Genomic DNA, 21,385 nt, shown 5'->3' with positions numbered 1-21,385 from the left:
TGGATAATTCTCAAACCTTTCTAAATCCATCCAGCCTTGCGAGAGTAGCTCGCGTGTGTAGCCTGAGAACTTTTTCCCTTCAATGAATCCAGTGAAGATGGAAAGGTACGCGAGTCGCCTTGCGATCTTCCCCTGGACCAATCCCCGCATTCTTCAGTGCTGCTATTATCTGATCAGTACCTTGGCCAGCTTCCCGATGAACTCCCATCATCTCCCAGAAGAAACCATCTGTGGGTAACTTCACATTCTGGTGTCTCAAGGTCCTCGATGTAGTCGCAGTTTGACCAGTGATGTTTTCAAACTCTAACAGTGTAAAAACCTCGCAGGTTCTGGACACAACGAGACACCACATCTCGTACTTCTTCTTAATGTCCAGCTTTAAACCGAGCAAGTGTGGTGAACCAGCTTGAAGCCCACCAAATCCCTGCTCCTTGAACTTGATGAAAACTTCAATCTCGACTCCTTGAGCTCTTCAAATTCAGCATCAGTGAGAGCTTCCCTAAGAGCAGTATGCAACTTCGTGTTATCCGTATGATACGAAATGCTATTGTGGGGTTCTGGCTCTTCCCCTAATGTGTATAACCTACGGGGGAGTTCTGGAATATCCATCCTTTTTGTCTGCAAAATAATCAAGACAACAATAGAAGTCAGAACACAAGCTAAATCAATCACGCCTTAATTGTTACTCCAGACGACTTAGTAGACGACTTAAATATAAGTCGTCTAGAAAGTCGTCCAACTGACGACTTAGTTGACGACTTATATTTAAGTCGTCTGGAAAGTCTTCCAAAATGGACGTACTAAGTCGTCCAGGTTTGAAGACTTTCCAGACGACTTACTTACAAGTCTTCCAGTAGAAAAATTTCAAGCGGACCTGATTAGTCGCAGAAGGAGTTCGAGTACTCGTCATTGTGGTTATAGATCTGAAAAATAAACGTGAAACGGTTGAGAATGAGTAATTTGAAGAGACAACGTTTTATGTTCATCTTTTCCACGAGTTTGATGACTTACCGGCGTTAGGGTTTACAGAGAAACGGCGCTACGGTTTACAGAGAAGAAGCGGCGGCGCTAGGGTTTAGAAGAAGCGGCGGCGCTAGGGTTTAGAAGAAACGCGCGTGCTAGCTAGTGTTTAGAGTAAGCGGCGGGTGAGAACGTTGGTGAGCACGGTGGCGAGGGCGACGGTTTGTTCGGAAATAGTGGAAGCGGGGGCGCTAGGGTTTAGAGGAATCGGCGGCGCTAGGGTTAGAAGAAGCTGCGGCGCAACGGTGAGAATGAAGTGAGATAGATAGCCGACGTTGAGAACGATGGTTGTTCGGAAATAGTGGGAATTCGAATCGCCTTTGATATCGCCGGTAGAGGAGAACTGTTAGGGTTTCTGTTCGCGGAAAATGAAAAAAAAAAAAAAAATCACCTTATATATTGGGTAAATAATCCGGTTAGCTTTAAAAGTACATTGGTAAACTTTTAGGTTTGGTCCGGTTTAGACGACTTATTCTGGCTGATAATGTACATCAGACGACCTAATATTTAGTCGTCTGGGAACAGAAGACTAAATATTAAGTCGTCCAATACCCTAAAATGAACCCCTAAACTAAAATGACTAAATTAACTTACTAACCACGTTATAAAATCAAAATTATACTTCCAATAGTGTTTACTATACACAAGAACGAACACGCCTAGGTAAATTTTAAAATTTTCAAAAAACGGTTTTAATGCTTTCCAAAATCTAACCCTAAGAACACATACAATACTACAACATATGTTGATGAACATAAACTAAAGAATATCATGACTCACTACTTTCACTCATCTGGGCTGAAAACAATTGAAATTTGTTATATATTAATTTATATCTCTTAAGACATATGTTAATTACATAATTCCAATTTTTCACTTATCAAAATATTTTTTACAAAATTTTAAATTATGTTTAAGAATAACTGTCCAGACGACTTAACTTAAAGTCGTCTGGACGACTTATTTTCAAGTCGTCTGTTTACAGACGACTTGCGAGGGGTAGAAACGTAAAAAAAAATCCGTTTTTTTGTTTGTTCACAAGGAGATAGTTGTAATTTCAATAGCCTTTAAGTTACTTTTGCCTTTGACCCAAGTTGGGGTACTCTTTTGGGTTTGACTCCAAGTTTTGAGTCACAATTGGTAATTTTTTTTTTTTTTTACTTTAACGGTTACGTTGTAAGGGAGACGAATTTCCTACGAAGACACGTTTATGCTCGTTTTTCCACAGTCCACGTGTTGACTTATGTTTCTCTGTCTGAAGTGTAAGTCTTCGGTCTTGGTCTGCTATTTTGTAGTATTATTATAGGACAATTCCGGTAAGACCTTGTTTTGCAAGATAAGTTTTGAAAGAGAGCTTTTTCTTTTTTTTTTTTTTGATAAAGAAGATAGCTTTTTCTTTGTTTATATATATTATCAAAAATCTCCGTCAAATTCATAATACAAGGTTTGAGATCAATGTATTATGTAGGCACAAGTATCTTTCAACAAAAGTCCGAAAGCATTTTTTTTTTTTTGATAAAGAAGATAGCTTTTTCTTTGTTTATATATATTATCAAAAATCTCCGTCAAATTCATAATACAAGGTTTGAGATCAATGTATTATGTAGGCACAAGTATCTTTCAACAAAAGTCCGAAAGCAGCTTCGTGAATCCGATTAAAAGTCTTCTTTTTTAACATACCTCCGATTAAAAGTCTAAAGAACTTTTAACAATGGTTGTAAAAAATGATCAAAGTAGGGTAGCACGTAGGGTCATAAGTACAAAAGAACAGTTGTGACATTTATTAACATATAGTAAATTGAAGAGAAAGAGGATTCTAAATTTTGTGAACATGCGCATTAGTTTCGTGTTTATGCAGCTTGATAAATATGCATATAGGTTTTTATCTCATACAATGCGGATGGCATGATTCCCCCTTTTCCATGCTACTTCCCAGCATAAGTGTGAAGCCCATTCTTTACGTTCCAACCCCACCACAACCAATAATTTCAAGCTTTTTGGTGATTTCACAAATTTTTCAACTCAATTATTATGTACGACTGTTAGGTTAACTAAAGCTTCTATTCGCATCATTTCCAAAACAAAACGACTAAGAAGGTTGACAATACATAAAAATTTGCATATTCCAAGAATAGGACCACAACTTTTTCTATCCAGGATTTGTTCGCATTTTTCACCAGCAATAAATTACTCAGAAAAAGTATGAGCGCACCAAAAAAAAAGAACAAGGGAAAGCCCAAATCCAATCCAAAACCCCGAAGAGGAACAAAAGAGAAGATGATCGAGATGACAACAAACAAACAAACAACCAAAAGAACCTCCATTCCAAAATATAGACACAGAACCACAAACAAACAGATTCTGCTCTATTATAATCTGAAGAAAACAAGTTAAAAAAAAACGTGATATTTAAGCAAAATCCAGACTGAAGACAGAGAGAGAGATTCCCTTTTAACTTAGGCACCTGAGTGCGAGACCGGTGTCGTCTCGAACTTCCCTTCAGTGAACACATGGTTGTACTGTTGCGGCAGTGCATGTTCCACCTGCAATGTTGTGACAAAAACCACTATGAGAATGATTCCTTCAGTGAACAGTGTCACATCACTCGCACAGACACGAGTCGCTTGGTTACAATAAGCTTGTAATCAGTGACTTCTCACTTTTGGTATCACCCAAAGTAACTAAACATTTCGTTGTAAAAGAATACAAGGAATCAAAAGACTTTCATCGTTACAAGAGAGGAAAGCATACCCAATCTCCATCAGGGGAAGTACCAGGGACCATTACATTGATCTCACTCGACTTGGCTGTTGTTATAGCTGTTTCTAATGAGTCTTTGTTTAGGTATAACTGACAGCCAGTTGTGTTGTCCACAGAAACCGTGGGAGCTGAACCCTGCGATAGCCACATATGACGTAAAGACAAAAGCAAGAGCATCAGTGTCTCCAAAAGAAACTGCAGACGTTAGGGCTACATCATAAGATTGGGACGCAAAAAGAGATTGTCCTTATGAGGATATATTTTTTCAGCCATTGGAAAGTATAGAAGACAGAAAACAAACCTGACATTGTACTTCTACGTTGGTGCAATTCACAATCTCAAATGCAGCAACAACATCCTATACAGACATGTTAGATTTAACATGATTAGGAATCACATAAATTTTATTGTTGGAATGTAAGAGGAAACAGTGTTATTCAACTCACCGTGAAGACAACACCCAATTTGGTGCATTTGTCAATGGTGATGTTATTAACTTTTCCTACAAATTATGGAACAACAGTAAGAGACTCAAATATCTTTCAAGGAGATATCCAACTTTTACAGTGAATCTGAATGGAGCAAAGATACCTTGTATCTGCAAGACAGAATCTTTGCAACCAAATACATAGACAGACTGTTTGGAATCACACTCGCTGATAACCAAGTCCTTCTTCCCTATTTGGTTCTCAACAGCCCACCTAATATAATTCAGAAGAAGCCAACAACCGTGTTATAGTATATCTACCACAGTTTGAATTTGCACCATATAGTATTTGTTAGTAAAACCCACTTGCGACCCATTTGAAGTTCCATTTTTCGGTGGCCCAGTTTTTCGAAAATGTTGGTTTAGCTGCACGAGTTTCCTTCTCAATGGCACTCACTGCTCCGGATCTATCAGTACGGTTCTTAGTCTTCATATCATCTGTCACTTTTCTAAGACCTGGAAAGCAACGAACAAGAATAATAAACTATATTTGATTCACGTTCCAAACAGAGATTGCGTCAGAAATGTGAGGAAGACGTATACAAAACGTAACATACCTGAGGTCACAGCACCAGAGCTGAGCTGCTGGAAAACAGCAGACATCCCTTGTTTCTGGTTCGACGAAGATGATGGCTTTGAAGATTCAGCACTGAAGACCGGTGCTGGGGGAGGAGCAGGAGCACCAGGCGGACCTTTGGCAGGAGCACTAGCAGGTTTCCCTGATGCATTCCATACAGGTCCCAAGGCGTAATGACTTTTCACATAATCCCTCAAACCAGGTAAGTAAAGTTCTTTCAAGGCTTTAGCCCACTCCACATGATTCGCATCTTTGTTACGGTACTCCACCAATACCTGAAACAAGAACATGGGGATCATATTAATTAACAGAGTACAAAGAGCATCAAAACAGCCACTTAAGGCGTATGCAATCTGAATAAGTAATCCTTTTGGTATGAAGGCATGGAAAGAGAATGAAGATTAGGTATCACCTTGTTGTTGTAAAACTCAGCCATCTGCCAACTTTCTTCCACATGAGCGATTGGCATGCTCATACCTTGCAAGGTGAGGAGAGCCAATCAAATCATTTCCAGAGAAGATTATAAAAAATATTGAACTCCCAACAACAAGCTTACCACAATCTTTTCCGGTGAAAGCAATCCAGGCCAAAGCAGAAAGACTATCAGACGCAGCCTTGAGGTGATTGAAGAAATCAGACCTCCTTCCTTGAGTCATTGCGTCAGCTTTCATCGTAACATCATTCAACGGCTTGAGAAATCCAGCTAACCCAGCCATGTCAGGCTTCTGCTCTCAAATCAAAACCACATATCTAAAAATATCAAAATCCAATCCAATCCAATCCAGCACTGGAAACTAAAGTGATCGATTATACATACCTGAGTCTGCTTGATGCGAACGAGCAGATCCTTCTGCGCAGCAAACGCTTCGGCGACGATCTTCGTCACGTCTAGAACAGGTCCACCGATCTTCTCCGCCGCGCTCAGCGCCCTACCGACGCATTGCGAAATCAGATCTTCGTAGGCGAGAATCGACGGATCAGACGCCGCGGAATCGATTCCGGCGGCGGCGGCGGAGAAATCTCCTCCGCGGGAAAGAGTAACTCCTCCCCCTCCTCCTCCGTTGCTGGAGATCCCCTCGAGCCTCGTAACCGCAGCTTCCAGGCGCTTGATTAAACTCTCCTCCATCTTCGTTCAATAACAGAGTTCGCACCAGATCTAAATGAATAGCGATCAATTAAAGTGGATTTGATTTTTGCGGGGTATGTTTGTGTTTCATTATGATGGAGAAGTCAGGAGAATACGTGATGACACGTGGCGACTTTAGGATAATTTTACCAGTCGCATGTAGTGGAGTGCTCGTGGATTGTCGGATCTCGAGAGCTGGTATATTTGCTCGACCCGAAATCAATTCGGTTATCTGATTTTGTAATCGGTTCAACAGTAATTGCGGTTTAAAATACGGTTCAGCCTTTAAACCGTTATTAATCCGAAGACCAAACAATTTACATAGCAAATTAGTGAATTACTGAGTTTTGGTTTGGTTTTGGTAAGTAATTCACGTGGCCAACCAAGGATAAGAAAAATCAATCGGTTGTTTTCCGAATCAAAATCAATCGGTTGTTTTCAGATTTCGGTAATCGGTTCAACAGTAATTGCGGTTCAAAATACAGTTCAGCCTTTAAACCGTTATTAATCCGAAGACCAAACAATTTACATAGCAAATTAGTGAATTACTGAGTTTTGGTTTGGTTTTGGTAGGTAATTCACGTGGCCATCCAAGGATAAGAAATGGACTAAGTGTTTGTCCAAAAAAAAATGCACTTAAAGTATTCAGCATATATGATATATATTTACATATTACAAAGCCTTAGAACTTGAACCATTCTCATATTATCTAATTTCACTTTTGATTTTCAACTCATATGAATCTATGTAATACTCAATATAGAACAAACGTGGACAAATCTATCAATCTGGTTGTGTACCCCCAATAGCATCAACTCTCAAGTGGTTTCTTGTTTGTCTGGACTGATCTGTGTTCCTGTTATAAATAAGAGTAAATAAACATACAAAGCTCAATAAACATGTAGAGAGGAGGAGGCAACAATCTATTTTTAGCTTTTTGAAAACTTACAGGACGGAAAGGGAAATCATCAGCCTCAAGCATGTGAATAATTTGTCCCATCTTTGGTCGTTTACTAGCATCAAGGTCTATGCAACGCAAACAAACAAGCAATGCTCTTTTCAAAGCTCTTGGATGAGGTTGTGGATTTTTGATTTTAGGGTCTATAACTTCTTCTCCACGTCTGCTTGCAACCATTCCTTTGAACCAATCCACTAAGTTCATCTGAAAAATGTTTCACAAAAGTAAACATTCCTTGCATATGTTCTTGTTAATTATGTATTATGAGATTACCTCGCCAGGGGGTCTTGAATAATCGACTGGGCTCCTCCCTGTTATAATCTCCATGAGAAGAACACCAAAACTGTAGACATCGCTACACTCATTAAGCATACCGGTACTTGCATACTCCGGTGAAACATATCTGCACAAGAAAAATATTAAGAAGTTTATTAACTTCTTGTAAGCTTTTTTAATGATGTGTGACAAGAAATCAATCTGCTCACCCAAAAGTTCCCATCACACGAGTTGTCACATAGCTCGTTTCAGATTCTAATAACTTGGCCAAACCGAAATCAGACACCTTCGGGTTCCACTTCCTATCAAGCAAGATGTTACTGGACTTCACATCACGGTGCACAACCTTTGGTTCAAGCCCTTCATGTAAGTAGGCTAATCTGTTCATCAAAAAAAAAGCCAAGGTTTTTTAAAAATGGCCAATCGCAGCTAGAATACTGATTTGACTAAGAAGAAACTGGACGCACCCTTTAGCTGTTCCAATGGCAACCTTCATGCGAATATCCCATGTGAGAGGACTCACTGGACCTACATCACCATGCAACCACTGCTCCAAGTTTCCATTATCAATATATTCATACACAAGCATCCTATAATCAAAACAGACAAAGAAATAAACCAAGTTTAGTTATAAACAAATATGAATTCAAAGTTTACTAATTCATCATTTTAAATTTGTTTGTTTTTGGCAACCTTTGGCAGTGTCGGCACAATAACCCATCAGACCAACCAAGTTCTTATGTCTTACTTTCCCAATTGCTTCCACCTCAACTTTGAACTCTTTCTCTGCTTGACCCCTGAAGAAAACAATGTTTTACCGTCATTTTTACCAGATTATATCAGAATCTTAACTTGTTGACAAAACAAATACAATGAAAGTAAAGAAGAAGATAGGTGGTTGTGCTGCAAACCAACAACCTGATTCTGCCAAACCTAACAACCAATATAATAGATTTCTACAATCTTGCTACCTAAATAAAATATTTATCCATATTTTATTAGTTAATCATAAAATAAGTTGGAACAATGAAATGACCAGACACAGAAAGCAAACTTAGCGGATTCTTTTCAGACTATTTGATTCACTGGCATCTCATTTTCCAGCAAGTTTTATACTAGTAAGACTATCTCATCACCTAAAGGTAAACACTAAAACCAAAAGAGAATAAAGACCAAATCAAAAGGAAAAGATTAAAGAAAAATAATACTCCGAGAATAAAGAACAAAGCACAACTAATTAATTAATTAATGTTTGCTTTTGTTTAGGTTTTCACTAAACCTTGCCAAGAAAACAAGAATATACAGTTCAATGGTAGCAAAAGTATCTACTTGAAATCTAAAAAAAAAGAAAAGAATGTCAATAATGGTTACAACTTAATAATTTGATTTGATAATCTTAGTCAAAATCTCAAATAACTAATGCGGAGAAAATGTTTTTTTTAAACAAAACACTTGTCGAAGAAATATAAAATAATGTTTTTTAAAGCTTATTAAATCCAAGTACCAGTGGAGCCTTGACCCCAGAATTACGGAGTCCGTGAAACGAAGTAAATGAGAATTGTCAGAACGAGCAATAATATTTAATACTCACTTACTCAGATAAAAGATCTAAAATTTTCAATAAATCTAATTTATCAACAGAAAAAAAATGATCTACCTAAGTAACGTTTCGAAAAATTACTTGTTGTTAAGTAGATTCTTTACGGCAGCGACCGAACCGTCGGGAAAATCAGCTCTATAAACGACACCGTATCCTCCTTCTCCGATCACGTTCTCGTCAGAGAAGCCACGCGTCGCAGTCTCCAGATCTCTCAAGCTGTACCACCTCCCCCATCCCATCACCTCGGAACCAACGTCACCGCTCGAAGCCACCGACATATCATCGAACGCGCCGCTCGCTTCTTTGCTCGTCGCTTCTTCGGTGACGACAACGACTTCGTTCTCGACTTTCCTCATCGAATCGTCGCAGTTCAGAAACTTCCCGACCGTCTTGATCTCCTCCGACGTCTTCTTAGAGACCAGAGGGATGGATCCGGAGCTGTGTTTCACGCGCATTCTACGCGCGCGTGAGACTCTGTTCAAGCAGACGAAGAGGAAGATCAAGAGCGAGATCAGCAGTAGGAACACGGAACATATCGCGATGACTAAGTAGATACTTAGTCCGAAGATGGTGGATTTAGCTGAGAGCTTGTGAACACCCACCGAGTCGCCAGAACCAGACATGACTTGTTAGAGTTGTTTTCTGGGAGAAGAAAAAATAAAAGAAAGAAAAATACAAACAGAAGGAGATGATAGCTTTCACGAAAACGTTGCAAAGTGATTTAGACAAGACAACCCGCAACGGGTAGTAAAAGCGAGCGTTGGATTTTAAGACATGTGGTTATCATTTTATTACGAGAATGCCCCCCTGACTATGCTAGCTAAATATCTCTACGCTCCAGGAGTAGATAGTACGCGAGTGTTTACAACTTACGCATGTATCATATTGTAGACTGGAGTATAATTTATTTGTTTTTTCGTAACACTAATTTTTATTTGAATTTTAACAGCTGGCTTCCATTAAATCGTTAATTGTACGCCGTTCCTAATCAAAATCGATTAATTAATGTATAAGCATTATGTTGTTGGTGCTCCGACCTATATTATTGGACAATAATACCCAGTATAGTTTTTTCTTAGGGATCTTAAACGAATAGAGCTTTTTTAAAAATAGTTTCTTGACTTATCTCGAGAAAGATAGCCCATTTCCCTAGAATGAAGATGTCATATCCCATTGTAATGGGCCGTTTCTATGCAATAATATAAACCGCTGAACAAATATTTATGGGTGTCAACGAAAGTACTGGGCCTAACCCAAACCCATTTTCACGTAATCGATATGCAAGCTTGAAGTTTGAATGAAGAAGGGAAAAAGTTTGGTGGATTGCTTTTGGGTCAGAGTTTAAGTTTGTGTGTGGCTCTATGCAGGAGGGGTGGGCAAAAAATCCAAACCGAACCGAACCGAACCAACCAAACCGAAGTTAAACCGAACCAAACCAAACCGTGATCTTTATGTAACCCAATTGGTTCATGTTTTATTCAACCCAAACGGTTTGGTTTGGTTTGGGTTTAAACCGAACCAAACCGATAATCCAATATATATATATATAATATATATATATATATATGTATTAACATATTGTAAATTTTAGTTAAAGTTTCGTTTTTCATTTTTTCATAACTTTCATATCTTTAAAAGAAAATTATAAATACGATTCAAATAATACTATTATATATAAAATCATTCACTCTATCGTTTATGAATTTGATTTTTTTTAATAAAAGTATAAAACTGATGCCTTCATATTTTATAACCAACCCAAACTACACCGAACCAAACTAGACCATAATAATGTAAACCAAACTAAATCTAAACCAACCGAACTGAACCGAACCGAATAAACCCAAACCGAACCCAAACCAAAGCTACTTTGGTTTTAATTGGTTTGAATTTTATAAAACCCAAATTACCCAAACCAAACCGAACCCAAACCGAACCCAAACCGAACCCGAAACTAAACCGAAATACCCACCCCTACTATGCAGTGTCAAGGATTCAACAAATAGTCATTGGCAACATTGCACTTATAGATATCCGGTTTAGAATTGATTCTGATTCAGCTAAGCCAGAAATTCGTATCCAAACCGGTCGGTCCTAGTTGATGTATCTGAAATGACATCCTTTACGCTCTCTTTCTCCTTTTTATTTGGTTATAATAATTTGATGGCTACGATGTTTTCTCTGGTTCGTTATAGAAAAACAATACATCGCTGTTCTAGTATTCAATTGTTTCAACCGCGTTTTTTTCCTTTGGTGAAGGTTCACTCGTCTCTCACTCATCTCTTCTCTTACTTGACTGTAATGTTAATTCTAACTCTGATCACTTTCTAACAAACTGTATAATTTGGAAAAATCATAGCTTTGTATCTGTTTCATGCCTTTAATAGAAAGTCTTTTGTCAAAAAAAGACATATATATCGTCATATCCTAAAACAAGCAATTAAACTCGCATTTGGTTAGACAGGAGCGGTCAAATATCATCAGCCATGTGAACTGGTCCAGCCTTGAATTCCAACACTCGAAGTCTCGAAAATCATCGAGTTATTCATTTCTTCACTTGAAGGATTTGATCCAAGAGATGAGCAATTGCTGCAAACATGTCTATTAATACATATTTATCCTAATTAAACAATTGAACAAGAAAATTCAAAATTTAATCATTAAACATTTTTTGTTAAAAAAGTTAAAAGAGCTTCTTTTGAAAATAAACTTCTTCTAGATAAAAATGCAAGTGTTGTTCAGAAAAAAAGATAAATGATATGTTAAATTGTTGTATGATTTTGAATTTTTGGAGACATAAAAGAAGGGCGCCCATAGAATTCAACAGTATAGTTGAATAATGCGAAATTAATGATAGCTGCCAGAGAATTGGAGCAATCCCCGAGGAACATACTTCAGCAAAAGAATCACCTTATCTATTTATGACTTATTTGCATCCTTTTTTTGGCAATAGGAAGCAACTATTTGCATTTTGTTGGGCTTCGGCCTGTTTTAATATATCCTACTTTGATGGAAAAAAAAAAAGGAAGCAACTATTTGCATCCTTCCTTCTGAAAGATTATAAATTTGCTCGATCTTTTAACATATCAACTAGGTGTGGGCAACCGGGTGACCATTCGGGTTCGAGTAGATACTAATCGGGTTTTGGGTTTTCGGATTCTTAAAAATCAGCCCCAATCGGATATTATAAAAGTTCGGACCGGTCTCGGTTCGGATCCTCTCGGGTTCGGTTCGGATTTAGTAACAAATCATAAACCCGGTTGAACCCATTTAATTTTCGGGTTCGGATCTAAACTGGATATCGGTTATCCATATTCCTTTATTTTACCCGAACTAACTGTTTTGTGACTTCGTTCGACGAAGGAACGTTTCAAATGAAAAACAAAAGTACACAGAGAAAACTAACTTTATGGTTATGTCATACAAACGTGAACAAAGAAATAACAAGTATAAAATATTGTGCAATAGTGAAAAGCAAATACTCCAAACGTGAGAGCTTTTATTAAACTTCAAAATAAAATGAACTTGTTCATAACAAACCAAGCAGAACACACTTCAACTGAAAACGAACTAAAGCTCAAAGAGAACACCAAAAACAAAATAAAATACGAACTAAAGCTCAAAGCGAACACCAAAACCAAAATAAAAATAAAAGACTTCAAACTTCAGCAACAGTCTTCAATCTTCAATTCTTACGCTCTCAAACTCTGAGAAGACACAAAATACAATACATAAGTGCATAAACAAACGAACCAAATGTCAAAACAACTAAGATAAATAGAAAACATACCTTTCTCAAGCTTGTCTAGCATTTCAACTTCAGCTAGAATCTGTTCATTAGTTTGGACTTTTTCAGCAAACTTGATATCAGCTTTCATCCATTGCTCATTACACATCAGCACTTATATCATGTAATGAGTGAGACAGCTTCTATAGGGTTCTAAAATTCTCCCACTTGTGCTAAAAGCACTTTCAGAAGCCACAGAAGAAACCTGCATCGCAAGTAGATCCCTTGCCATCTCTGCCAAGACTGGGAATTTGATTCTGTGCACCTTCCACCAACCGAGAATATCAAACTCAAATCCCATCATAAGCTTCTGGTTCTCAACAGGTTCCTTCAAGTACATTTCCAGCTCATCTCTTGCCTCATTTTCTGTTTCAGCCACAAGTTCCTTGTACACAGAATCCATTCTCTCATAACCAAAATCTTCAACGACCAACTTCAATCTCTCCATTTGCTCTTGAGCCTCCTGAACACTCGCAGATGGTGCTTGCTTTGTCTGAGAGGATTGAGTACTTGCAACTCTGAAACGACCAGAGTACTCCTGGAACATGCTTGTAAGGAGATCAAGAACAGACGCACTCATCTCTTTGGACTCGATACTATCCTTCCCATACAATTTCTCAAAGCATAAGTTGGCGAAACCCATCTTCTTCCTTGGATCGATTATTGATGCAATGATCAACATCCTATTCACATTCTTCATGCCATCCCAATACTTCAGAAATTTGTGCAACATATCCTCAGCTTTCAGCTTCAAATCTGGGTCCAAGTTGTTAGCCAGTGCTGTGAGATTCCTCTCAATTGTCACTATCTCCCCATAGCATTTGTAGGAGTTGACTTTTGAGGAAGCAGAGACAACCAAGGTGCTGTTGTAGAATATGATTAGAAACCTCTTAAGCTTCTCCACAGCATTCCAATCAATAACATCAGGCGGTCCTTGCCTCTTAACCCCATTTTCTACTTCTAAAAAGTAGTCATTATACAACCTATCCTCTGCTTCCATCTTATCAAAAGCAACTCTAAACTGTAAAGCTCTAGACAGCATGAGAAATGTTGAATTCCACCTAGTCTTAACATCTAGAGGCAGGCTACCTCGTGTCATCTTCCCGCTAGTAACCTTCTGCTCAAATGCGTTCAACCTATGGGGGGAAGAACGGACGTACTGAACTGCATTCCGGATGGCCAAAACATTTTCTCCTAAATCACCTAAACCCTCCTTAGCTATCAAATTGATAATGTGGGGCAACACCTCATATGCAGATAGTTACCATCTAAAACCAGAGCATCAGGCGACACTTCACTGAACTGCCTATGGAATCTCCTAATAGCTGAGGTATTAGCAGTAGCATTGTCTACCGTAATAGAAAACAATTTCTGAATTCCCCAGTCAGCTAAGCATTCGAGAAGAACAGTAGAAATTGTCTGACCTTTATGATCCATGACAAATTTGAATCCAAGAATGATTTTCTTCAACTGCCATGTTGGGTCAACAAAATGTGCAGTTACAACCATGTAACTTGCACCTGCCATCAAAACAACAACATCTAGTTAGAATGACAAACAAATGTTTTCGTTTTTCAGTTTCCAGAAATAAAAAACCCTTACCTGTCACCTGAGAAACCCAAATGTCAGTGGTGAGTGAAACTCTTTGCTGGTTAGTGTACAACCACCTCTTCAACGCCTCCTTCTTCTTCACAAACATCTCCACAATATCTCTAGTAGCAGTTCTTCTTGAGTGGGGCTTGTAAAGGTTAACCTTTATGGAAATGCAAAACAAATATCACTAGTTTCAGAAATATACAAAAACATTAACAATGCAAATATACAACGCTATACCTTGTTGCAGAAGTATTTCCAGCCTGTACTTTCTATGAAAGAAAGAGGCAACTCAGCTAACACCAATAACTCATTTGAGGCTTCTCTGAAAACCGTCTCAGACACCTTTGATGATTTCACACTGCCTTCATTATCGATCCTAGCTTGATTCTTCCCTTGGCTGATCACGTGAGCTTGGTACTCTCTGCAGATTTGCAGGTGCTTCTGGAGATTGGAAGTTCCTGACTTTGTCTGGCATGAGAAAAGCTTTTGGCAGTAGTGACAAATGCACTTGTCACGGCTCTCCTTTGTTCTGGTGTAGTGTTTCCACACACCTGACCTCGGCACAATAACTTTTGGCATCTTATTTGCCCGAGAACTCTCTCCACACGGTGTGTCAGCTTCCTTCCTCTTCCCACGGCTATCAATGGTTTCACAGTCTACATGTTCAACTTCAACTTCATGTTCTTTGTCAGCACCATTGTTTTGTGGGTTTTAGAGGACGATGAATCCATCTGCAAGCAATAAAGAAAAATCAATACTCAGGACATGAAGCACTGACACAATACGCCAATACAAGCGACTTGTATTATTATTCTAAATTCTAATAAAACCAAAAATATAATTGCCAAACATTTTCAAAGTAACAAACGGTAAACTACCAAGCTTCTGAAACAAAACAAGCATACAAAAACAAGTTGACAATTATCAGAACAGAACAAACATAAGACAACCTTTAATCTAAAACAAGTTGACAACAAATGATTTAGTATACAACACGTAAAGAAACAAATCAGTTATTGACAATACCAAAGTTCACAATCATCGAAAAGAACAAACATAAGAAATTCTTTTATTGACTAATACATAAACACAAGTAGGACAGTTTAAGAAACAAGACACGAACTTAAGAAACAAGACACGAACGCATATAAAAAAAAGTCTTGAAATGCAAAGAAACTTTTTTTTTGGTCGCTAAATGAACCCGAAAAAACACAACTTAATACTAACTAATCAAGTACAAAGAAGAAGAAGACTACCTCTGAATGTGCTATTGACGTCTTTGAGGAAGGAAATTAAGACTTTTTGATGGGTTACTCTCTCCATCTCAAACGCTTATATAAGTGAAGATAATCTAGGGTTTAGAACTTGCAAAAGAGTAGATTCGGAGAGGATAAGAGTTAGGAAATGATTCTGGATGTTGAGATTTAGATCTATCTAGAGAGAAAGTTGAGATTTTTCTGGATATTCTACAAATCTAATCGTGAATCGAAAGAGGGAAAATGGTAAAGTTAGTCTTAGGGTTATTACATCGGATATACTGAAAACCCGAATGGATCCTGGTATTTAACCCGAACCGGTCCATACCCCATATACCAAATAATCAGCCCCAATCGGTTTTTAGACAAGATCCGAACCCGATCCGACCCGTTTTTATCGGTGCGGGTTCGGTACGGGTTATCGGGTATGGATTATTTGCCCTGGCCTAATATCAACGATTCTTTTTTTTTTCTTTTTGGAAAGATAACATATCAACCGATTCTCTAGAAGAAATTAGTTGCTTCCTTTGTGAAATTAAAATTTAAGATTGCACATTAAAAATTCATTTGCAATACCAATTGCTTTTATTTTATTGTAAACGTTAGTTGTTTAGTTTATTTTACTTCTGGTTTCTAATAAACTACACAAGACTAATAAAGGGGAAAATTAATATGTTGCAACTTTTTATAAAATATTATAAATTTTATATCTTCTCCAGTATATAGTATATACTAGTTAGTTACTTTTCCTGTAACAAATACTACTTAGTTACTTTTTTGTAACAATACTAGTTAGTTACTTATCTTGTGCTAAGTAGTACACATTTCTTTAACTTTAGATATTTTCTAAACTTTGTATAGTATTGATATACAGAACACTTTCACTTTTGATTAGAATCCCATCATATCATGACCACTAATTAGACCCCCTTCATTTTTTTTGTCAACCTGATCCCCTTCATTATTATTTCAACTAAGACCATTTCCAATATCACTCTATTTTTTTCTCTATATTTTTTTCTAAAATAAAATAATTTTAACATATAATAAATTTTACTTCAATGATACTGTAACATAACAACTTTATTATAAAATAATACTATTGGAGCAGAGATTACTCTTAATAAAACTATTGTATTTAAAAATATATAGAAGAAAAAATAAAGTGTCACTAAAAATGATTTTACTCTATTTTTTAAAATAAAAATATAACTCTACTCTATAATAAAGTTCTATTATAAAATTATATCATTTTTATAATATTATATCAATGCAATATAAATTATTATATAATAGAGTTATTCTATTTTATAAAGAAATACAGAAGAAAAATAGGTTTGAGTTTGAGATCCTCTGATCATCTTGCATTTGATGATCTCCAGGAGCTTCTCATATAAAAAAACTATACTACATATTTATACAGCCATGTGAATTATGTCATGAAACATCACACACATATGTTTTGTAAATATAGAGTATAGTTACTTACCTACAACTTAATACACCAGCAACAAGTGTCGACATATACATTCATGCATGTATGTCTTGATTTATGCGTATATATATTAGAGAATGGGGAACCCACATATTAGGTGTGTGGCATTACGTTAATAGTGTATGCATGAATAGTATGAAAATGAAATAGCCTTCATCTTCTATGGACTTGGTCCGAATTCATCACATCAAAAAGCAATGACCATTTCTTTATTTCAAACAACTTTATACCCTCTCCCCTTTCCTTATCTACTAACTCCATTTTTTGTGTTTGAAAAGCTTGATAAAATAATTGGATTAGACCGAAACAACAAATATTGGATTTTATGTTCACATGAAGAGTGTTCCAGTGACTTAAATAAAAGGTATGATAACAAGAAATATTTGAGAAACTACTAAACAAAAGTAACAAACAATTAGTGACATGCTTTAATTGCGAGAGGTCTTTTTCATGGAAATATTTTTGCTGACTGATTTTCGGTGAAAGTGATCTAAAGCTAACTTTGTGAGTAATTTTATGTGATGGGTCTTGTAAGCCACATGCATTGAAAGAGCATGGCGATCACGTGGCAGTCTCTCTCGCGCCGTCTCAGTATTAGCCAATCACGATATAGGAAGCCAATGTAGCATGGCCATCAGAAGCAGGATCGATCTAAATAACAAGGTTCAGAAAATCTCTTGCGTCATAAATTCATGTGAACAGTGCCTCGTAGCCAAACACACGAGTTATTAAAACAGACCCCGAGTGTTATCTACTTAATTAGATTTTTAATGGTTTCACTTTTCGTACTTGGCTTCTAAGATAACGTGTATACGAGTTCTTTTCTAGAATCTACTTATGCGGCCGTATTATATATGCGTATTGGCGCTGGCGCTAAATGATGACCAATGCCCTAATTTTTTATATTATGATATGGTTTTAAGCGGTTACGGCACAGATGTTTCGTCACTAGTAAAACGAACCTCAAGTTTCGATTACAAATCGAATTAAAGAGAATCTCAAACTACTCAATAATAATAATACCTTTCACTGTGTTACAAATTCAAACCACTTCCCACGTGACGTTCACTTGATCGTTTTAGTGAATTAAACTTTGAGACCTTTCCAGCTAGAGATGAGTCTTTCTTCACACTATACCTGATTTTGCCCCTAATGCCCATGCTTTATCCTTTCTAAAAATGAATGAAAATCGAATCCAGCAATATACAACAGAATGTTTATAATATAATTTGTGTAATAAATAAGTTTTAATAATATAATTTAATATTTTCTATTTTTAGTAAATTTTATCATCATTTCTCTAGGGATAATCCCAAATCTCAAATAATCTACAATCATATAAAAACTTCCAGATTTGTACACGGCCCTACTTATCTGATGCGATGAACTTGGACTAAGTACAAAGCTTCTTTTGTTTGGTTATAAATATCCCTTCCTCTTCTACCCTCACCTCTACTCTGTTTCTCTACCACTCCAAAGTTTCTAAAGTAGTAGAAAGATGATGATGATGAACGGAGAAGCTACAGAAGCTGAGCTTTTCCTCAACTGTGCCGACATGTCTGTCTTAGAGCGCCAAAGGGCTCACCTCAACCACCACCACTATCCGGCTTCTTCTCCAATTCTTCCACGATTAACGGCGGCGATATTGACGGCTTTCTAGCGTCGGCCGTTTGGATCTTCCGGCGGTTTATGGATATACGACGGTGCACGGTGACGCGAGAATCTCAGTTACTCCGGGAAATATTACAACCGAGTCTGGAAAATTCAAGAAAAGGAAGTTTGGTTGCGTCGAGACAGAGACTAAGGTTCGTGTGTTGCTCTGTTCTCGAACTAAAACTTTGAATCCTACAACAAATGAAAAAAAAAACAGATCTTAATTAAAGATTCACTTATCTGTTAATGGGGTTTTTAGGTTTGTAATGAGAAGAAGAAGATGATGATGATGATGATGAACAGAGAAGCAGCAGTTGAGGAGGAAGAAGAAGAAGAGAAGTCGAAAGTAACAGAGCAGAGCAATAAAAGCATCATGATGATGAAGATGAAGAATAAAGCCAAGAAAGAACAGAACAGCTGCTCTAACGATTCATCAAAAGTGACGAAAGACTCGCAAAGAACGGATTATATTCATGTTCGTGCACGGAGAGGCCAAGCCACTGATAGCCACAGCATTGCAGAACGAGTGAGAGAGAGACTTTCATTAGTTACTTTCATTTATGAGTCTCTTCATTTATTCCCTTATATATATTTTTAAAAAATTATTGAGATTTAATTTGATTGATTGTTAAAACTGTGAAGGCTAGAAGAGAAAAAATCAGCGAGAGAATGAAGTTTCTACAAGATTTAGTTCCTGGATGCGACAAGATCACAGGCAAAGCAGGGATGCTTGATGAGATCATTAACTATGTTCAGTCTCTTCAGCGGCAAGTCGAGGTCTGAATTTCACTTCCAGTATCTTATGATTAAGTGTATAAATACTATAGTCTAACATATGGTTTATGTTTGGAACAGTTCTTATCGATGAAGCTAGCAACTGTTAGTCCAAGGCTGGATTTCAAACATCGATGACATTTTTGCCAAAGAGGTTACTCTTTTTTTTTTTAATTTGTTTGTGCTATTCATATATGTAAAAACTTTTTTGTAAATGAGCTAATATGAACTGAATCCAGGTTGTCTCAGCTCCAATGACGAACTTACCAAACACTGTGATGCCACCTCATATGATGGTGAATTCCGGTTATCCTCATGAAATGGTTGATTCCGGTTATGTTCATTTCAATCCAATGCAACAAGTGGTTGCTAGTTCTGATCCACTATCATGTTTCAACGTAGGTTATGTTGTTTTCATTTCTCTTCCATCATCATATAACCTTTTGGTTTACTAATATAATAATCTATATGTTTGATTATGTTACAGAATGGTCAATCAGCTACTAATGTGTGGACTCTGATGTGCAGAATCTTTATAGCAGTCTAGGTGTTTGATTTAAAAGTGTTCCTTAGTTCTAGACCTTGTCAGGTATAATTTTACTAGCAGTGATTATATGGCATATGGTTTTAGAACAAGTTCAGATATCACACATCATTCAAAATTGACATTATATAAGATTTGATTATGCAGGTTTCTCTGGATACATGCAGCTTATTTTTTTCAAGTGGGAAGATCAAACTCATATTATTTTCATCAGAAAAGAGAGCAAAGTTAGCAGTTATTTACTAATTTCAGTAAATTAATTTAAGATTTTCAGCCCATCATTTGTAGTATCAGAGACAAGAGTGTATACAGTATTGTGTGTATAGATGCCAAACAATAATATATATTTTTCAATGTGTGTTTCTAGTCTTCTTAGAGCATCATGAGTGGGTCTCACTAATCATGCTCTAATGGGGTTCATACATAGGAATTTTTTCTACATAAAACAATGTCACCAAGTTTACGACCACTCAACAAAAGAAAAAAAAGAAAAAAAAAGGTAAGAAGTAATAACAAAGTAAAAGAAAGATCGGCATAGGTTGGAATCTTTCTCCAAAGTTCTTTGATATATAGATTAGTTGCATGATGGTAATCATATGATGTTACCGGTTGCAACTATCCAAACGGCAGGCAAACCATTGTAGTATCAGAGACAAGAGACAGCAAGAGTACTATTGTGTGTGCATAGTAATAGATATTTTCTTATGTCTTTCAATGTGTGTTCTCCTCTTCTTATTAGCGCATTATGAATGGGTGTCTCACTAATCATTATATGCTCTAATGCGGTTCATACATAGGGACTTTTCATGATAACACTGTCACAAGTCCACTCGATCACTCAACAGAAAAAAAAAGGGTAATAAGTAACAAAGTAAAAGAAGAAAGATTGGCCTAAGTTTTTAACAATTCCTCCAAAAGCTTGATATGAAACAATTAGAAGAATGCATGATGATAATCAATTTACAGGCTACACAAACTAATCCATAACACAAAAATATTGTAATGCTAAGCTGAATTATTTGTCGGAATAAAATATATGTTGTTAAACTGATCTGTATGCACGAATTTAGACATGTGACTTTATTGAGTTTATAGTTTTGAGTAGAAAGTCAACGTCTTTTGAGTTCAAAGTACCGGTTCTAATAAGTGTAAGAGAACCGAGAGTTAAATTGTAGGGGGAACATGGAGAAGAGCAGAGTATTGGTCATCGGAGCAACGGGAAGATTGGGGCACTACTTGACCCGTTTCAGCATCCAATCGGGTCACCCGACTTTCGCCCTCATCAGAAACTCTGCTTTCCCCGATGATCCTTCCAAGTCCGTTAAGCTCGAATCTCTCTCCTCCGCCGGCGTCACTCTCCTCAAAGTCTCTTCCTTTTCTCCATTAATCTCTCTCAAATTAAATCTGAAAGTTTTGCTCTTTTTTAATTCTTCGTTTAATTTGGTTATTGGGAGGGTTTAGGGTTCATTAGAGGAT

General features: G+C 37.0%; 2 protein-coding genes and 2 pseudogenes across 2 annotated transcripts; 1 reads left to right on the top strand and 3 right to left on the bottom strand.

Moving 5' to 3' along the window:
• Nucleotides 1–3,238: 3,238 nt before the first annotated feature.
• LOC130504389 (cyclase-associated protein 1-like) lies at nucleotides 3,239–6,058 on the bottom strand (annotated as a pseudogene).
• A 543-nt stretch (nucleotides 6,059–6,601) lies between these two features.
• LOC130504388 (probable receptor-like serine/threonine-protein kinase At4g34500) lies at nucleotides 6,602–9,464 on the bottom strand. Its single transcript, XM_056999010.1, has 7 exons — nucleotides 8,886–9,464; nucleotides 7,899–8,001; nucleotides 7,672–7,796; nucleotides 7,414–7,584; nucleotides 7,202–7,331; nucleotides 6,920–7,132; nucleotides 6,602–6,826 (listed from the first exon to the last, which is right to left on the bottom strand). The coding sequence occupies exons 1-7, from the start codon at nucleotides 9,425–9,427 to the stop codon at nucleotides 6,782–6,784; spliced, it is 1,329 nt and encodes a 442-aa protein (XP_056854990.1). The 5' UTR covers nucleotides 9,428–9,464; the 3' UTR covers nucleotides 6,602–6,781.
• A 3,018-nt stretch (nucleotides 9,465–12,482) lies between these two features.
• On the bottom strand, nucleotides 12,483–14,885 carry LOC130504387 (zinc finger BED domain-containing protein RICESLEEPER 2-like). The gene is made up of 6 exons (XM_056999009.1): nucleotides 14,425–14,885; nucleotides 14,194–14,344; nucleotides 13,857–14,111; nucleotides 12,797–13,809; nucleotides 12,595–12,688; nucleotides 12,483–12,511 (listed from the first exon to the last, which is right to left on the bottom strand). The coding sequence occupies exons 1-6, from the start codon at nucleotides 14,764–14,766 to the stop codon at nucleotides 12,483–12,485; spliced, it is 1,884 nt and encodes a 627-aa protein (XP_056854989.1). The 5' UTR covers nucleotides 14,767–14,885.
• A 3,508-nt stretch (nucleotides 14,886–18,393) lies between these two features.
• Nucleotides 18,394–19,920, top strand: LOC130504390 (transcription factor bHLH63-like; annotated as a pseudogene).
• The last annotated feature ends 1,465 nt before the right edge of the window (nucleotides 19,921–21,385 follow it).

This window comes from Raphanus sativus, unplaced genomic scaffold (genome assembly GCF_000801105.2).
Source record: "Raphanus sativus cultivar WK10039 unplaced genomic scaffold, ASM80110v3 Scaffold1537, whole genome shotgun sequence".
Classification (NCBI taxonomy): Eukaryota; Viridiplantae; Streptophyta; class Magnoliopsida; order Brassicales; family Brassicaceae; genus Raphanus; species Raphanus sativus.
This window is presented reverse-complemented; position numbering and strand designations above follow the sequence as displayed.

What these genes read in the sequence shown, in the direction of transcription:
- LOC130504388 (XM_056999010.1), bottom strand. Translation starts at nt 9,427, where the DNA reads ATGTCTGGTTCTGGCGACTCGGTGGGTGTTCACAAGCTCTCAGCTAAA. An exon ending in AAGAATCTACTTAACAACAA is followed by an intron (nt 8,002 to 8,885) that starts GTAATTTTTCGA and finishes TGTTTTCTTCAG; the next exon opens with GGGTCAAGCAGAGAAAGAGT. An exon ending in CGTGTGATGGGAACTTTTGG is followed by an intron (nt 7,332 to 7,413) that starts GTGAGCAGATTG and finishes TTTCTTGTGCAG; the next exon opens with ATATGTTTCACCGGAGTATG.
- LOC130504387 (XM_056999009.1), bottom strand. Translation starts at nt 14,766, where the DNA reads ATGCCAAAAGTTATTGTGCCGAGGTCAGGTGTGTGGAAACACTACACC. An exon ending in TTGGGTTTCTCAGGTGACAG is followed by an intron (nt 14,112 to 14,193) that starts GTAAGGGTTTTT and finishes TTTTGATGGCAG; the next exon opens with GTGCAAGTTACATGGTTGTA. An exon ending in GCTAGACAAGCTTGAGAAAG is followed by an intron (nt 12,512 to 12,594) that starts GTATGTTTTCTA and finishes GTGTCTTCTCAG; the next exon opens with AGTTTGAGAGCGTAAGAATT.